A 19,213-nucleotide genomic window follows, 5' to 3' on the forward strand; every position below is an offset into this window, starting at 1 on the left:
CAGGGACTTTGGACCCCACAGGAGCGTCGTCATCACATAAATTTCCTGGAACTCAGAGCCATGTTCTACGCCCTCAAGGCTTTCCAACATCTTCTCTGCCCTCAAGTCCTCCTCCTGTGCACAGACAATCAAGTCGCCATGTACTACATAAACAAGCAAGGCGGCACCGGATCTCGCCCCCTTTGTTTGGAGGCTCTGCGCATCTGGACCTGGGCCACGGACCGCAATCTCTTTCTCAGGGCGGTCTATATCCAGGGCGAACAGAACTCTCTGGCCGACAATCTCAGCCGCATCCTTCAACCTCACGAGTGGACGTTGGACCCACCGACTCTGCTCTCCATCTTTGCTCGATGGGGCACTCCGCAGGTGGACCTCTTTGCAGCACCTCACAACCATCAGCTGCCCCAATTCTGTTCCAGACTCTTCTCTCCTCACCGTCTGGCTCCGGATGCATTCCTGCTCGACTGGAGGGATCGGTTCCTGTATGCCTTCCCTCCACTTCCTCTGATGTTGCGGACCTTGTCCAAACTCCGCAAGGACAACGCCACCATGATTCTCATCGCCCCTCGGTGGCCTCGTCAACACTGGTTCTCCCTCCTGCTCCAACTCAGCTCCAGGGAGCCCATTCCTCTTCCTGTGTTTCCTACTCTACTTACACAGCAGCATCAGTCTCTACTGCACCCCAATCTGTCTTCACTCCACCTGACAGCTTGGTTTCTCTCGGGCTGACCTCTCCGGAGAATCTATCTCAACCGGTCCGCCTCATTTTGGACGCCTCCAGGAAACCGGCCACTCTCCAATGTTACCATCAGAAGTGGACCAGATTCTCCTCGTGGTGTCTCCGGCATCATCAGGAACCCACCTCCTTAGCGGTGGAAACTGTCTTAGAATATTTGCTCTCACTGTCCAATGCTGGCCTCAAAACTACCTCCATCAGAGTCCACCTCAGTGCCATCACTGCGTTTCATGAGCCTATTCTCGGAAAACCCCTCACGGCTCATCCTCTGGTTTCCAGATTTATGAGAGGGCTCTTCAATATCAAACCGCCTCTCAAGCCTCCTCCTGTCGTCTGGGACCTGAATGTGGTTCTCTCAGCTCTCATGAAACCTCCGTTTGAGCCTCTTGCCACAACTTCGCTCAGGCTTCTTACCTGGAAGGTGCTTTTCCTAATTGCCATCACCTCTGCCAGGAGGGTTAGCGAACTGCATGCACTGGTTGCCGACCCACCTTTCACTGTTTTTCACCATGACAAGGTTGTTCTGCGTACCCACCCTAAATTCCTTCCCAAGGTGGTCTCGGCTTTTCACCTTAACCAGTCCATTGTGCTGCCCGTCTTCTTCCCTAAGCCTCACTCGCATCCTGGGGAACAGGCGTTGCACACGCTGGATTGTAAGCGTGCCCTTGCTTACTACCTTGATCGTACCAGAGCTCACCGAACATCCCCTCAGCTATTTTTATCTTTCGATCCCAACCGTTTGGGTCGTCCTGTCTCCAAACGGACACTTTCAAATTGGCTTGCTGCCTGTATTGCATTCTGCTATGCTCGGGCCGGTCTCTCACTGGAAGGAACTGTCACGGCCCACAGAGTCCGAGCTATGGCTGCTTCTGTAGCTTTCCTCCGTTCCACGCCCATCGAGGAAATCTGCAAGGCGGCCACTTGGTCCTCAGTTCACACGTTCACTACTCACTACTGTCTGGATGCGTTCTCCAGACGGGATGGACACTTCGGCCAATCTGTGTTACAAAATTTATTTTCCTAATGGCCAACCATCCCACCTCCCTCTTTGTTAGCTTGGAGGTCACCCATGTGTTAAGAATATGCTGCCTGCTTGTCCTGGGATAAAGCACAGTTACTTACCGTAACAGGTGTTATCCAGGGACAGCAGGCAGATATTCTTACGTCCCACCCACCTCCCCGGGTTGGCTTCTTAGCTGGCTTATCCTAACTGGGGACCACGCACTCCTCCGTCGGGCGGGAAGGCACTCGCGCACGCGCGGTGCGGCCAACTAGAAACTTCTAGTTAAAAAGGTCCGTACCGAGGGCTCCGTCGGTGACGTCACCCATGTGTTAAGAATATCTGCCTGCTGTCCCTGGATAACACCTGTTACGGTAAGTAACTGTGCTTTGTCTGAACCAGAAGATTTAAGTGAACGCAGAGTCCCAAAATTTGTTTTGTTGAAGTTGCATTGAATTCTGCTGTTACTGGGCCAATATGCCTTCCCCTGAGCAAATCATGATCTCTCACCTTGGATCCAAGGCTCCCTACACTTTGCTGCTGGATATCTGTAAGGTAGTGATTTGATCTCTGTTCACACATTGATTAGACATTACTGTGCCTAGGCATCATCACTAGAGGACATTGCCTTTGGTCTAGCAGTTCTTCATAACCTTTTTGCCTAACCAACACAGTGCTTCAAATCAGTTTCACATTCTTCTGCCAAGTCTCCTTTATAAATTTAATATATTTATTGAACTGATAACTCAGATTGGCAACACAAATGGAACAGAAAAAGGAGACCATGTATACAATAAAATGGATATTGAGCAATACTAGTCTCATTTCATATGTGATTTGCTGTTCCTTCCCCTTCCCTCTCCTCTCCCCTTACCTGCCAGGTCTCCTTTAATGAACAACAGTGGGTGGCCCTCAGCTCTGCAGTCACCCATCAGAGCGACTTCATTTTCTTTGTCAATGGAGAAAGCGAGGTTGTTTACATATAATGGGAGTTCTCAGTATGTAGCTTTCCTGCCTTTCTGCCCCTTGTGTTGAAGCAACAGCTAAAACCTTGATAGAGAAAAGAGGGGAAGGGGAATCGGGGTTTTCCATGCATGGTTTTAAAAGGCTTTTTTGGGTTATGAGAAAGCACCAACACAAGTAGCCATTGGGATGTCATTGCCCATCAGTGTGTCACATTCCTCTTCTTTCTGCAGAGACCCCCCATTTTGTGTGTTTTCTCTTTCGTCTCTTTGTGTTTCAAACATCTCTTGATTTCCTTAAACTATTTTACTCAAGATTGGTCTTCCCTTTTTCTGTTAGAAGATGACTGTGATCTAGGGACTCAAATCTTTGTGCCATGGGCAAAAAAAGGTGATTATTTGTAAATAGTGTTCTCTAATAGCCGTACTGTAGCAAGCCACACAGCCCACATATTCCTCTCTGCTGGGACTTGCTCCTGTTCTTTCTGTCATCTCAGCTTTGTGAGAATTAAGGAACAGCAGGTCTCTCAATGTGGGGGAAGACCCTGCACATGCTGAGAAGCTTGCTAGGAAAGCTCTTGAATAATCCTTCAGGCTGACACAAGATTGAGTCACGTGACCCATCTACATGGCTCATGGCACTATCATGAACAGAAAGTACCAGTTACAAGTAAGCAATTACATTCTGACAGTTACCTCATGTAAGATATTCCTAAATTGTAGTGCAGCTACATCTGACTCTGCAATAGGTCTGACAAAAGAAAGCTAATTTGTTTCTGTCCCCTTGTTCTCTATTCCCCCCTTCCTCCCCATCCACTAGGTTATTTGGCAATCGTTCATACTGTTATGAGAGGATGCTGCAATATAAAGAAGCCCTGAATGATGCTGAGGTAGCCCTGAGCCTGATGCCTTACTGGCCCAAGGGCTATTTTCGGAAGGGTAAAGCGTTGATGGGACTTAAGGTATTTATATAATTTCAAACTGACTTTTCTAATTTCAGCTAAATCAGACAGAAAGCGTCTGGGAGCAAGCCCTATGCTGCTGTCTTGCATACTGTGGGAGGGTTAGTGAAGATAGAAGAAGCAGTTAACAACACACACACACACTCACACTCACACACACTCACTGGGTGCTGAAAAGTTCTCAGCTCAACCAAGAAGGAAATGACGTGGAGCCATGAAACTTACAAGTTATTCCACAAATTCATCCCTACGTTAAACATACTTGTCACATCATGTCTGAAGTTTCTGTAAACCTTCCAAAAAATACTCTGATATCTGATCACTGAAATACTGCTCTGCTGCTGCAATCACCTCTGAATCACTCGAAAATTGTCACCCTTTTAAACTCTCTTTAAGGTTTGGAAACAGAAAATAGTCAGATGGAGCAAGATCTGATATGCAGGGTGGATGGTCTTTCAAAAATAGAGCTCCTTTCTGCAACTTCCATCTCCTTTTTTCTTTCAACGCCTCCTTTAATTGGCACAGCAAGTTACAGTAGTATTTTGCATTAACTGTTTGGCCCCTTGGAAGATAGTCATTACAACACCTTCCTGATCCCAAAACACTTTGACCATGACCTTTCCTTTCCTGCTGACTTTTGGGTCTTGAATTTTCTTGGCCTTGGAGAACCTGAGTGCTGTCATTGCATGGTCTCGGGATCATAGTGGTGTAACCATGCTTCGTCAATAGTAATTATTGTTTCAAAACATTGGCACCAGCTCGTTGAAAATTCTGCAAAATCAACTTGAAAGTATCCACTCAATATTTTCTCATCAACATTCAAACATTTGGCCACCCACTTGGTTGACAACTTCTGCATACCCAACTGCTCATGGATTACACACCCAACACGGTCTGTAGTGTCTCAGCAATTGTTTTAACTTATATTTGCCAATCTGCCAAAATCAGATCATGGACATGGTCAACAATTTCAGGAGCTGACACCATTTGAAGGCCTCCCAGACCTCCCACGCTAAAAGTTTGCATACCACTTCTTCACTGTATTTGATGGGTATTTGTCACTCGTATTTATATCAGTATGATGGGCATTTGTCACTCGTGTTGTCTTCTTTAGGAATAGGAACTTCATAACAGCTCGGAGTTCTACACTTGAAAATTCCACATTTTTTGTTGACATGGAGCAATCAATGATGTGAAACAATGTCAAAACATAGCATTACAATTCTGCAAATTGGCACTTTGCAAAATAAAATAACACTTTTCAGCTGCAGTGGCAAAATAATGCTCAGAATTTAGGAAGTTGTTTGGGCTGAGAACTTTTCAGCAAAGGGACCCTTTTGTGTATTGCACTGGTCATAACTGTTCAGTTGCTATGACTCCCATTATCTACTTCTCTGCTACTGCTATTGCCCTTCTTGCATATTTCTTGCTCTTATACCTCACATGTGAACTTCATGTAGCTAAAATTTTTATATAATGTATTTTGTTTTGAAACATAGTTTTTGGGTAAATGGAAATACTGTAAATGTAAATAAATGCTAGATTGGTGAAATGTAGTGTGAGGACAGAGTGGGCATGAAAAACATCAAGCTCCTGATGTCTCTTCCCTTTGTTTCTCCACAGAGATATGACGAGGCAAAATGCACCTTCGAAGCTGTTCTTAAAGCTGATAAAACTCATGTTGATGCTGCTTGTGAGCTGCAGAGGTGCCAGATGCAAATTTTATTGGTGAGCTGGCCATTAGCAGCAAAGCCAGCCTTGTATGCCCATCTCTGAATGCTTTTAACCTGATCATCATCCACCTTTTTTCTATTCATTTTGGAATGGGATAGGGATGGAACATGATATACACTTCTCCCTCCGTATCCACGGAGGTTAGGGGCAGAGGCGGCCCGCAAATATTAAGAAACCGCAAATAATATTCGGGCTGGTTCTGCCCCTAACCCCCACTTCCCCTCGGCTATTTAAGCCCTGTAAGCTCCCCCTTAAGCCTTACCTGGGGGTCTAGCAGGTTTTCGGGACGGGAGCTCAAGGCAGTCATTTCCTATGAGCGATCTGCATAAGGCAGGAGCATTGGAAGATCACTCCTGTCCCGAAAACCAACTAGACCACCAGGTAAGGCTTAACCCTTTCAGGACCATAAGGATCGTAGGCCAATTTTTGTGGTTTTGACGACATTTTTATGGTAAAAAGGGCTTGCAGATGCCAAAAAATTGATTTTTTTTGTGAAATATCATTATTTTTATTTTAAAAAATCACACTTCTGGCTTATGGACAGTGTGGCAAGTGAATCTTCTCGTCAATCTAGCAACGACGCTAATGAATGAATGTCGGAACCAGTTTGTTTACATAAAGGCAGTATCATATGGAATCCGTACATATCAAATTTAGAACTGTAGACTATCCCAATCAAAATTTATAGGATTTTAAAGTTATGGGACAAATATGTCCCTTGGTCCTGAAAGGGTTAAGGGGTGGCTTACAGGACTTAAAATAGCCTGAAAAATTAAAATGGTTTTTTGTTTTAAAATCGTGAATAACCGAATCTGCGGATGCTGAAACTGCGGATTCGGAGGGGGAAGTGTACTGCTTTTTCTATGTGGTTACAATCAAAATGGTTTACATATTTTAGACAGGTACTTATTTTGTCTGGGGTAATGAAATGTTAAGTTATTTGCACAGCGTATCAAGGAGCCGTAGCGGGAATCAAACTCGCAACCGCTGCATTCCTCCCATCCATTCTTGTGTCTCCATTCATTGTATTCTTGTTTTGACTTATTTTCTTGTCTCATCGCTTCCCTTATTTTTCTTGCTTAGGAAAGACGGTGTGTCAGAGAGAATGAGCACAAGCCACAAGTGCCAGAGCTGTTCCCTAGAATCCTGATACCTCAGCCTCCTCAGCCCCTCCTTCCTGGTAAGGAGCCCCTCTACAATTTTCTTGTCTTCACACCTCACAAACAATTAGACTTGAGAGAGAGGTGGCCCTATGCTAATCCAGAATATGCTGAGACCAGTAAAATGGTTTATCCCAGGACAAGCAGGCAGCATATTCTTAACGCATGGGTGACGTCACCGACGGAGCCCCGGTACGGACCTTTTTAACTAGAAAGTTCTAGTTGGCCGCACCGCGCATGCGCGAGCGCCTTCCCGCCCGACGGAGGAGTGCGTGGTCCCCAGTTTCTTCGTTTCCGCGGAGCGAAGAAGACGCATGTGTTTTCAACGGCCGTTGAAAAACTAATTTTTGCCTTCCCGCTCGCGTATTTTCTCACTTTTTTCCTATTTTTCTTATTGGATTCCCTTTATTTTTGTTTTAAAAAAAAACACAAAAACTCGTCGAGTTTTCCTTAATTTTTCAGGCCGGCCCCAGCGGGGCCTGTTGCCACCATACAGGCCTCCGGATTCGATTTTGCGGAGGCCGTGTTTCCCTTCATGCCCCCTCAACCGGGTTTTAAGAAGTGCCAGCGGTGTGCACGCCCAATCTCCCTCAGCGACCCACACAATTGGTGCCTCCAGTGCTTGGGTCCAGAGCATCGGGCTGACACCTGCACCCGCTGTGCTACGCTTAAAAAGCGTACTTTGAAAAATCGGCAGATCCAGCAAAATATTTTGTTTGGTACCGGATCTGCCATGGAACCGGCTGCGAAGTCGACGGCACCACAAAAGTCGGCACCGACGACATCGACACCACCGGACCCCTCCTCGGGGTCGTTGGGCCCAGGTAAGCCGGCTAAGAAGCCTCCCACTTCCCTTGAGCGCCCTCCTGCCACGGTTGCGACACCGGCCCTCCCGGCACTGCACCGGCCCCGCAAACGCTCCGCTCCGATCTCGGTGAGTGCCTCATCATCGGCCTCCTCATCGCCGGAGCGTAGAGCGGCACCTATGGTACCGAAGAAGAAAAAAGCGGTACCGGTGCCTCCCTTGGATGACCGCATCGCGGCCATACTCCAAACACAGTTACAGGAGCAGCTGCAACAACAGCTCCAACAACTGTTGCCGGCGTTGCTGGCACCGCACCTTCCGGTACGAGACCGGTCCGAGCCTCACACTGTCCCATCGGTGTCGACCCCCTCAGTACCGATTAATACTTCCATGCCGGTGCTCTTGGCAGAAACACCTACAGTACATACCCGTGATGTTGGCGACCCTGTCCGGTCCCAGGAACGACATCGGTCTTCCTCACCCGGTACCGCCTCGATGCGCTCAGGCAAATCTCTTTCAAAGACGCCATGCCGAGCCCTCCACACCGATGTCCAAACGTACGCACCCCGACGTTAGGGACCCAGACTTGTGGGAAGACTCCCCTCACGGTACCGAGGAGGACGCTTCATCAACCGATGAAGAACCCTCCATGACCGACACCGTCTCAAAACCAGAGCAATCCTCTTTCTCCAAATTCCTTAGGGAGATGTCAGCAACTCTTTCCATTCCCTTAGAGTCCGACTCTAAAAAGTCTCAGGCTTTCCTCGATGCCCTCGACTTTGAGCAACCTCCCAAAGAATTTCTGAAGTTGCCCGTCCATGACATCTTACGGGAAACTTTCTATAAAAACTGGGAAGCTCCCCTCACGGTTCCTGGAGCCCCTCGTAAATTGGATAGCTTGTACCGGGTTATTCCAATCCCAGGGTTTGACAAACCTCAATTGCCCCACGAGTCCCTCCTGGTGGAATCTACTTTGAAAAAATCTCAGGGTTCCAGTATATATGCCTCCACCCCTCCTGGCAGAGAGGGAAAAACCATGGATAAATTTGGTAAGCGCCTTTTCCAAAATGCCATGTTAGCCAATAGAGCCAACAACTACACCTTCCACTTCTCCTTCTACATGAAGCATCTGGTGCAACAGCTCTCCTCCTTACAGAAATATCTTCCTGAACGTAAGGTCCCTCTTTTCCAGCAACATATTTCCAGCCTCCTCCAACTCAGGAAATTCATGGTTCGCTCCATCTACGACTCATTTGAGCTGACCTCTCGCGCATCTGCCATGGCGGTGGCCATGCGCCGTTTGGCATGGCTGAGAGTCTCTGACCTAGACATTAACCACCAGGACCGCCTGGCTAACGCACCTTGTCTGGGTGATGAACTCTTCGGAGAGTCCCTGGACTGAACAACCCAGAAACTCTCAGCACATGAGACCAGGTGGGACACACTGATTAAGCCTAAAAAGAAGACTCCACCTGCTCGCACCTATAGACAGCAGTCTTCCTACCAGCGCAGGTTCTCGGCCAGACCTCTCAACCCGCCTCAACAGCAGCCGCGCCGACCTCGGCAACAACATCAAACTCAGGCTCGCTCTCAGTCTCACCAACCTGCCAAGCCTCTACCTCCGTCAAAACCATCTCAGCCCTTTTGACTCTTTTCTCCAGGGCATAGCCAGTCTCCCAACATCATTGCCTCTTCCTCAGCCTATCGGAGGTCGCCTCCAACTCTTCCTCAGCCGTTGGGAGGTCATCACATCAGACCAATGGGACCTCAACATCATTCGCCACGGCTACTCTCTCAACTTCCAGACTCTTCCACCAGACAATCCTCCCGTAGAGTCTGCTTCTCACTCCTCCCAAACCCCCCTCCTCCTGAGGGAGGTCCAATCCCTCCTTCTTCTCAATGCCATCGAAGAGGTGCCTCCGGACCAATGGGGTCAGGGATTCTACTCCCGCTACTTCCTGGTTCCCAAGAAGACAGGAGACCTCCGCCCCATCCTCGATCTCAGGGACCTCAACAAGTGTCTGGTCAAAGAGAAGTTCAGAATGCTCTCCCTGGCCACGCTTTACCCTCTTCTCTCTCAACACGACTGGCTATGTTCCCTAGACCTCAAAGAGGCCTACACTCACATCCCCATCCATCTGAATTCACGTCGCTACCTCCGCTTTCAGATTCAGCACCGCCACTATCAGTACAAGGTACTTCCCTTTGGCCTCGCATCATCGCCCAGGGTGGTCACCAAGTGCCTTATTGTGGTGGCGGCCTTCCTCAGGTCTCACAACCTCCAGGTGTTCCCCTACTTGGGCGATTGGTTGGTGAAAGCAACTACGTCTCCACTTGTGCTGCAAGCCACTCATCACACCATCTCTTTCCTCCATCTCTTGGGGTTCGAGATCAACTACCCCAAGTCGCATCTGCTTCCCACACAGCGACTTCAGTTCATTGGAGCAGTTCTCGACACCACTCTGATGAGGGCATTTCTCCCCTTCGACCGACACCGGACCCTGCTCCACCTCTGTCGTCAGGTGCTCCTTCATCAAACCATCCCTGCTCGACAGATGATGGTCCTCTTGGACCACATGGCCTCGACGGTCCATGTACTTCCTCTGGCACGACTCCACCTCAGGACACCTCAGTGGACTCTAGCCAACCAATGGTCACAGACCACGGATCCTCTTTCTCATCCCATCTCTGTGACATCGTCTCTTCAGCAATCTCTTCAATGGTGGTTGAACTCCTCCAATCTTTCCAGGGGTCTGCTCTTTCATCTACCCCCTCACTCCATGATCATAACCACGGATGCCTCCCCCTATGCGTGGGGAGCTCACCTGGGAGATCTACGCACCCAGGGACTCTGGACCCCTCAGGAGCGTCAACATCACATCAATTTCCTGGAACTCCGAGCCATGTTCTATGCTCTCAAGGCCTTCCAGCACCTTCTCTGCCCTCAGGTTCTTCTCCTGTGCACAGACAATCAAGTCGCCATGTACTACATAAACAAGCAAGGCGGCACCGGATCTCGCCTCCTCTGTCAGGAGGCTCTCCGCATCTGGACCTGGGCCACGGACCACAGTCTCTTCCTCAAGGCTGTCTACATCCAGGGCGAACAGAACTCCCTGGCCGACAATCTCAGCCGCATCCTTCAACCTCACGAGTGGACTCTGGACCCTCCAACACTCCGCTCCATCTTTGCTCGCTGGGGCACTCCACAGGTGGTCCTCTTTGCAGCTCCTCACAACCATCAGCTGCCCCAGTTCTGTTCCAGACTCTTCTCTCCTCACCGTCTGGCCCCGGATGCATTCCTGCTCGACTGGACAGATCGGTTCCTCTATGCCTTTCCTCCACTCCCTCTGATGTTGCGGACGTTATACAAACTCCGCAGGGACAGGGCCACCATGATTCTCATCGCTCCTCGGTGGCCTCGCCAACACTGGTTCTCCCTCCTGCTTCAGCTCAGCTCCAGGGAGCCCATTCCTCTTCCTGTGTTTCCTACTCTACTTACACAGCAGCATCAGTTTCTACTACATCCCAATCTGTCTTCGCTCCACCTGACAGCTTGGTTTCTCTCGGGCTGACCTCTCCAGAGAATCTGTCTCAGCCTGTCCGTAGCATTTTGGATGCCTCCAGGAAACCGGCCACTCTCCAATGTTACCATCAGAAGTGGACCCGGTTTTCCTCTTGGTGTCTCCTGCATCATCACGATCCCACCTCATTGGCGGTGGAAACTGTACTGGACTATTTGCTCTCTCTCTGTCCGATGCTGGCCTCAAGTCTACCTCAATCAGAGTCCACCTCAGTGCCATCACTGCGTTTCATGAGCCTATCCTCGGAAAACCTCTCACGGCTCATCCTCTGGTTTCCCGGTTCATGAGAGGCCTCTTCAATGTCAAACCACCTCTGAAGCCTCCTCCTGTCGTCTGGGACCTGAATGTGGTTTTATCAGCCCTCATGAAACCTCCTTTTGAGCCTCTTGCCACAACTTCGCTCAAACTTCTAACATGGAAGGTGCTTTTCCTCATTGCCATCACCTCTGCCATGCACTGCATGCACTGGTCGCCGATCCACCGTTCACTGTTTTTCACCATGACAAGGTGGTTCTGCGTACCCATCCTAAATTCCTTCCCAAGGTGGTCTCGGCTTTTCACCTCAACCAGTCCATTGTGTTGCCTGTCTTTTTCCCTAAACCCCATTCTCATCCTGGGGACCAGGCGTTGCACACACTGGATTGTAAGCGTGCCCTTGCATACTACCTTGACCGTACCAGGGCTCACCGCTCGTCTCCTCAGCTCTTTCTGGCCTTCGATCCTGACCGTCTAGGTCGTCCTGTCTCTAAACGGACGCTTTCCAACTGGCTTGCTGCCTGTATTGCGTTCTGTTATGCGCGGGCCGGTCTCTCACTGGAAGGTGCTGTCACGGCCCACAGGGTCAGAGCTATGGCTGCTTCTGTGGCTTTCCTCCGTTCCACGCCCATCGAGGATATCTGCAAGGCTGCCACTTGGTCCTCAGTTCACACGTTCACTACTCACTACTGTCTGGATGCCTTCTCCAGACGGGATGGACACTTCGGCCAATCTGTGTTACAAAATTTATTTTCCTAATGGCCAACCATCCCTCCTCCCTCTCTGTTAGCTTGGAGGTCACCCATGCGTTAAGAATATGCTGCCTTCTTGTCCTGGGATAAAGCACAGTTACTTACCGTAACAGGTGTTATCCAGGGACAGCAGGCAGATATTCTTACGTCCCACCCTCCTCCCCGGGTTGGCTTCTTAGCTGGCTTATCTTAACTGGGGACCACGCACTCCTCCGTCGAGCGGGAAGGCACTCGCGCATGCGCGGTGCGGCCAACTAGAACTTTCTAGTTAAAAAGGTCCGTACCGGGGCTCCGTCGGTGACGTCACCCATGCGTTAAGAATATCTGCCTGCTGTCCCTGGATAACACCTGTTACGGTAAGTAACTGTGCTTTTTTGCTGTGCGGGGGTCAAATTGTAGAATTCACTTGTCAGTCATTTACGAAAATGTTATGACAAGGGAAATTTCAGAAAACTACTAAAAATGCAGTTATTTATTAATGCATTTTTCTAGAAATTGATTTTCCTGCTTGTTCTTCTGCTGGGCTATTTATGATTTTCTGAGGATTATATGTTCATTTTTATTTGATTTTATTTGTTTTATTGAATTATGTATGTAATGATATGTAAACCGTTTAGGTTTAAACGGTATACAAATTTTTAAAATAAATAAAATAAATATTTTTTAATGTTTCAGTATTATTCTGTATGTACACTTTGAACTGAAAAAAAATACCAAAATGTTTTTTGTTGTATCTTCCACAGAACTTTTCTGATTCTTATGAAATTTAGTTTGTCATGTCCTGAATGAAGTTGATGTAAAATGTTATAAATATTTCCCACAGCACCACCTTGTGAAAATGAATTGTGAACTAAATAAAACACATCAAAAAGTTTTATGGTGTATCTTGCAGAAAAATGTAAAGTCAAAAAGTAATGTTTCAATTAAGCAGATGTTCAAAGTGTGCTCCCTTTGTATGAAGCCACACTCAGCCTTGACTGCCACTGATTTATGGACTTGTCAAAGACACTCTGCTTCAGCTCAGCCCAAACAGAGATGAGGCACTGTTTAAAGTCTTCATTGTGAGATATTGCTGTCTGGTAGACATGTTCCTGTATCAGTCCCCAGATCCAGTAGTCAACTGGGTTTAGGTCTGGTGAGTTTGTAGGCCAGAGGTCTGGACCAATGAAGTTTGGGATCTTCCAGTGTAGCAGTTCTACGATGTCCTTTGCCCATTGTGCTGGGACATTGTCCTGTTGCAAGATAAAAGTAGTCTTCTGACATGCGATGGATCACTGGCAGCTCTTTCCAACTCTCTAAAGCTATGGCTAAGCTTTATCCGCTGTTTCCTGATTTTCAGCAGTGTTTTGAACAATCTTAAGTGGATTCCGCTGTTGCACAGGTTACCAGGTGCACAGCCCTCCCTAGCAATGGGGGAGTAGTGCTTAAGGGTTGGATTGTCAACTGCAAGAAGAGCCAGTTGATGCCATCACAGACCTTGGAGTATTTGGGCCTTCTCTTCGACACCTGGCAAGGTTGTGTGTTTTTTCACGAGCCATGCAGACAGAAACTTCAGCAGTAGGTCAGAGATCTCCTGGACCTTCCAGCTTCCACGGCCTGGCATTATCTGCAGTTGCTGTGGTCCATGGCAGCCTCCTTGGAGATGGTTCCCTAAGCCAGAGCACACATGCACCATATACAGGAGTCCCTCCTTTCTCGGTGGTCTGTGCATATCCCAAAGCAACAATTCATTTTCATAGTATAGATCCCTGGAGAGCCGCAGGAATCTGTACTGGGACAGGTGTTATTTAACTTATTTATAAATAATCTGGAAATTGGAACAACGAGTGAGGTGATTAAATTTGCAGATGACACTAAACTATTCAAGTTGTTAAAATGCATGCAGATTATGAAAAATTGCAGGCAGATCTTAGGAAATTGGAAGACTGGTCGTCCAAGTGGCAGATGCAATTTAATGTGGACAAATGCAATGTGATGCATATTGGGAAGAAGAACCCAAATCACAGATACCGGATTCAAGGGTCCACCTTGGGGGTAAGTGCCCAAGAAAAAGATCTGGGTGTTATTGTAGACAATACGATGAAACCTTCCGCCCAATGTGTGGTGGTGGCCAAAAAAAGCAAACAGGATGCTAGGAATTATTTTAAAAAGGGATGGTTATCAAGACTAAGAATGATATAATACCTCTATATCGCTCCATGGTGCGACCTCACCTGGAATATTATATTCAATTCTGGTCTCCTTATCTCAAGAAAGATGTAGGAGCACTAGAAAAGGTTCAAAGAAGAGAGACCAAGTTGATAAAGAGGATGGAACTCCTCATATGAGGAAAGACTAAAAAGGTTATGGCTCTTCAGCTTGGAAATAGACAGCTGAGGGGAGATATGATTGAAGTCTACAAAATCCTGAGTGGAGTAGAACGGGTACAAGTGGATTGATTTGATTAGGGGACACTCAATGAAGTTACAGGGAAATACTTATAAAACCAATAGGAGGAAGTATTTTTTCACTCAGAGAATAGTTAAGCTTTGGAACGTATTGCCAGAGGTTATGGTAAGAGCAGATAGTGTAGCTGGTTTTAAAAAAGGTTTTGACAATTTCCTGGTGAAAAAAGTCCATAATCTGTTATTAAGAAAGACATGGGGGAAGCCACTGCTTGCCCTGGATTGGTAGCATGGATTGTTGCTACTCTTTGGGTTTTGGCCAGGTACTAGTGAACTGGATTGGCCATCGTGGGAACAGGCTACTAGGCTTAATTGACCATTGGTCTGACCCAGTAAGGCTATTCTTATGTTGTGGTACAGTGGGAAATAATTGCAACATTTTACATCAACTTGATTCAGGACACGATGCCCTAAATTTCATAAAAACTGGTTGAGTTCTGTGGAAGTTATGACCAAAAACATTTTGGTGTGGGTTTTTTTTTTCCAGTTCACTTTGTGTATATATGTGTGCATGTGTATATATATACATGTAGATATAGATAGATATAGATGTATAGACATGTATACGTGTGAGGGTGTGTAAATATATATGTGTTTATATATATATAGTCTGTCTTATATTCATTTGGGACCCAAAAAAGGCACTAAGTCTTATTTTCAGGGTATCCACATGATCATCTCTCCCTTCCTCTCTTTCACCCCAATTCTTCCTCTTTCCTTTCTCTTCCTTACATGTGCAGCATCTTTCCTCCCCTCCCTCCCATCCCCCTGAGCAGCAGAAGTTTGCCAGCTTCTATCCTTCCCTCCCATCCCTCATGCAGCATAACCCTTGCCCAGCTTCGATCCTTCCCTCCCTCCCATCCCTCGGGCAGCAGAACCCTTGTATAGCAGAACCCTTGAGCACCCTCCCCGCCCACTGTGCAGCCAAACCCCTGCTGACCCTCCATCCTTCCCTCCCCGTCGACGGCGAGTGAGCCCTACCTTCAACCGAAGCAGCGTCGGGCCAGCAGCACTCTAAACTGGCTGCTTGGCCTTGTCCGTTGGGGATGTCATCGGTAACGTGGCAGAGTGAAATCCCTGATGGGCAAGGCCAAGCAGCCTGTTTAGAGTGCTGCCGGCCCGACGCTGCTTCGGTTGAAGGTAGGACTAGCTCGCGGGCGATGGTGAGGGAAGGATGGAGGGTCAGCAGGGGTTTGGCTGCGTGGTGGTGGTGGTGGTGGGGGGGAGGGTTGCAGAGTTGCCGGCAAATCCTGGAACTAGGGCTTATTTTTGGGGTAGGGCTTATCTACAACGGTCCAAGGTGATTTACGATAAAGAAATACATTAAACTAAATACACACTCCTACCATAAAACCAATAAAAGAAGTCAATACCCACTTAACTCAACAAGTACTCTCATAACTACCTCTCCCTCCCCCCTTCATTTTTTAAAATCTCTTATCCCAGCTATAAAAATATCAACTCATTCTGCTCAGTTTAACATAATCTGTCATAGAGTACCTCAGCACAGGAACACCTAATTGACTAATCAGATTCTCTTTACATGAAGGACATTGGTTACATTGGTTACAGCATTGCTGGTTTGTTACCATATGTTCTGGTAAATTATATTTGTCTGATATTCTGCTATGATCTTCAGATACCAGTGTCCCCAGTAGTCGTAGCAAATATTTAGCTTCTGTTAAATTTTGGAAAAGCTTTGCTTTGAAAGTGATTTGATTTTAATGGGTTTGTTCTCCCCCTTCCTTCTACCAGTAGTCTCCTAGCAGACCTGCACTTTTTGATAGCAGAGCACATGTTACCTGTGAATGCAGGCTTTGGAAAAGTAGTATTTTTCTTCTTGTTTTCCAATCTGCATGAGTAGATGTTACAGAAGTCTCCATTCTTGTCCAACAGTTTACTAGCAGGTTTATCTCCACCTGTGTTTGTGCCATGGTGCCTCCTGCTCTAAGATCAATAATAGATCAGTGACCCAAAAGTATGATCAGAACTGTAACCCCCCCAAAAAAAAATAGCATTATGATATGTGCAAATCTGATGTCTTTCCATGAGCAGCTTTCACAAATTACTGTTTGTATGCTTGTGGAATTCTTCATAACATTTGCAAATACATTTGCCTGTCTTGTCTTTGGTTGTGAGTGCTCCTGAATCCTTCCTTTGATCATCTGTGCCCCAGGTAGGTAATTTTGTTTTGTGTTGTCTGTACAAAGATGCTATGAAATTTAAGCATTGCTTTTATGCTAGCAAACTTTCCAAGGGCAGAGAGAATATTATTTGAAGCAACAACATTGAGCATATGGAGTTTGAGAAGAAAAAAATGAAAATGTTAAAACTACTGCTAGTTAGATATTTTACTTATTTTTGACTTACTGAATGCATATCAAATATCAGTGTACTTTGAAAGGACTATACAGGACCCCGAATGTCCTATGGCTGAAACTGTTCACAATGAATATGCACGAGAGAAGTTTGCATTTAATGGATATCTGACAAGTATATTTATGTATATTCATTGTGGTAATCTTAAAAACCCAGCTGACTAGGTTTGCCCCAATGAGGGGATTGAGAAGCAGTGGAATAGGTAAGTAGGAGGTCAAGTTCCTGTACCTGATGCTTCTTTGCTTGGATATTACAGCTGTGAAAATAGAGAATATGACAAAGATGGCCCCAGGTTTTCCTTGTTCCAGGGATCTCAAGATGCATGATGCAAATGGATCTGCAATGAGCCTTTCATACAAGAATAAAATACCCACTCCTAGTGAGGTTAGAGGGAATGTCAAGGAGGAGGCAGGCAGCAAACTGAAGGCAGAACCTTTGAAGCTCAGGTAAGAGAAGAGTTCATATGAAGATTGTACAGATTTGAGTTTTGTGAGCAAAGTTTATGCACTGTAATCTGAATATTCAGGTACAATATTAGTACAGTGTATCAAGAAAAGGGCAGATTTTATTTTTTCTGAGAAACTAAACATTTTGAAGGTAATTCTATAAAAGGACACCTCTTTGTAGTAACCCAGTGCTGCAGAGTGAAAGCCTGTTCTATAATGGCACCTGGCCCAGATTCCATTTTAGAAACTAGTGTAACCCGGTACTGTTGCACTTTTCGTTTAGGCACTCACAGTTACACTAGTCATAGACCTGATGTAACTGCGGGCACCCAGATACAGCAAGGATGCATGTAAGTAATGTGCATAAGTGGCAGTCCTGCCCTTACTGCATCCATGTAAACCCTCTCTCCCCCCTTGCATTTATACACTAAGCCACCATGTCCTTACAGAATAGTGATTAGATGTTTTTGCTTCAACTTATGCATGTTAAGCATACCTTTACCAAAGAAAGTGACAGTACACTCATGCTCAAATGGTGCATAAATGGGGGCACCCCATCTATAGAATTGCCCTTTATAAAGAAAGCTGATTGACACATGGACCTTTAATTTCTCAAGCTAAAGATCTCTTTCAGCTGAATTGGGCTCCTTATGCCAACATATGATTCTTGAAATTGTCACTTAACTAAGGTTTATGCATATTTCTGCAGTTCAGAATATGTAAGCCACAACTTTCAAGGTGTCAGTGACTTTATCTCGTATGTTACTTGCATACTATTGTGTTATCACATACACATGTCCTGCATTATTCACCTTGCGATGGACTCTGCTCTACTCTTTTTCTTTTTTTTTTTTACTTGTAGTCTCTCTGCATTCCCTTTTTAGGTGTTTGTTTGCATTAAGAGAGACCTATTTGTAGATGGTTAGTCTTTCTATCTCTTTACCTGCCCATCCATCCTTCTGTAAGCATAGCTTAGCTCAAGCACAAACAAAGCTATGTGTAATAAGAGAGAATAATCTGGCCCTGCTTGCCAAATCAGGGAAAAAGGCAGAAGACTGCGCAGCAGGCGAAGACCTTGGCCCTGTTGGTAAAGCAAGAGTAGAAGGTAGAGAGAGAGAGAGAGAGAGAGGATAGGGGAAAGGAAGCAAGGCTAAGTGAACTATCCCATCCCACCCCCTCCAGTCAGATCCAACTTTCAATATTCATGTCCCTCTGTGTAGCACCCAAGTTTCTCTGCAGTATTCTTTCAGCTTCTGTTGGATTCAATCTTTGCTACGACGGTGTCAGGTCAAAAGCGCGCCGGGACAAAGGCGCGCCCAGACAATTGAGCGCAGCACGCACCGCTGCGCCGCTCTAAATTACTGTTTTTAGCGCTCCGACAGGGGGGCGTGGGGGGGAACCCCCCCACTTTACTTAATAGACATCGCGCCATGTTGTGGGGGGTGTGGGGGGTTGTAACCCCCCACATTTTACTGAAAACTGAACTTTTTCCCTGTTTTTAGGCAAAAAGTTCAGTTTACAGTAAAATGTGGAGGGTTACAACCCCCCAAACCCCCCATAACGCCGGCGCGATGTCTATTAAGTAAACTGGGGGCTCCCCAACAAAACCCCCCGTAAAAACTAATTTAGAGCGGCGCGGCGGCGCGCGCTGCGCTCAATTGTTGGCACGCGCTTTTGTCTTTCGCGCCGTTGTCTATGAACCGCTACGACTATTGGGGACACTGGTATCTGAAGATCATAGCAGAATATCGGACAAATATAATTTACCAGAACATATGGTAACAAACCAGCAACGCTGTAACCAATGTCCTTCATGTAAAGAGAACCTGATTAGTCAATTGGATTCAGGCAAATATTAGGACATTAGATGACGTTATATCTAATGGTAAACTGCTTGAGTTTTCACATCAGGTGTATGACTAGTGTAACTGCGAGTGCCTAAATGAAAAGCGCAACAGTACCTGCCACTCATAATCCCATTCACCCACTCACTTAAC

General features: G+C 46.6%; 1 protein-coding gene across 4 annotated transcripts in view; it reads left to right on the top strand.

Annotated features, from left to right (window-relative positions):
- Nucleotides 1–19,213, top strand: part of TTC31 (tetratricopeptide repeat domain 31) — a 163,149-nt gene that overhangs the window by 88,188 nt on the left and 55,748 nt on the right. For all 4 annotated transcript variants that reach the window (XM_033954937.1, XM_033954919.1, XM_033954926.1 and 1 more), the window contains exons 11-14: nucleotides 3,519–3,660; nucleotides 5,284–5,388; nucleotides 6,478–6,574; nucleotides 17,027–17,216. In XM_033954937.1, coding sequence (XP_033810828.1) covers nucleotides 3,519–3,660; nucleotides 5,284–5,388; nucleotides 6,478–6,574; nucleotides 17,027–17,216 — 534 coding nt within the window. The remainder of the gene's footprint in view (nucleotides 1–3,518; nucleotides 3,661–5,283; nucleotides 5,389–6,477; nucleotides 6,575–17,026; nucleotides 17,217–19,213) is intronic.

This window comes from Geotrypetes seraphini, chromosome 1 (assembly GCF_902459505.1).
Source record: "Geotrypetes seraphini chromosome 1, aGeoSer1.1, whole genome shotgun sequence".
Taxonomy (NCBI): domain Eukaryota; kingdom Metazoa; phylum Chordata; class Amphibia; order Gymnophiona; family Dermophiidae; genus Geotrypetes; species Geotrypetes seraphini.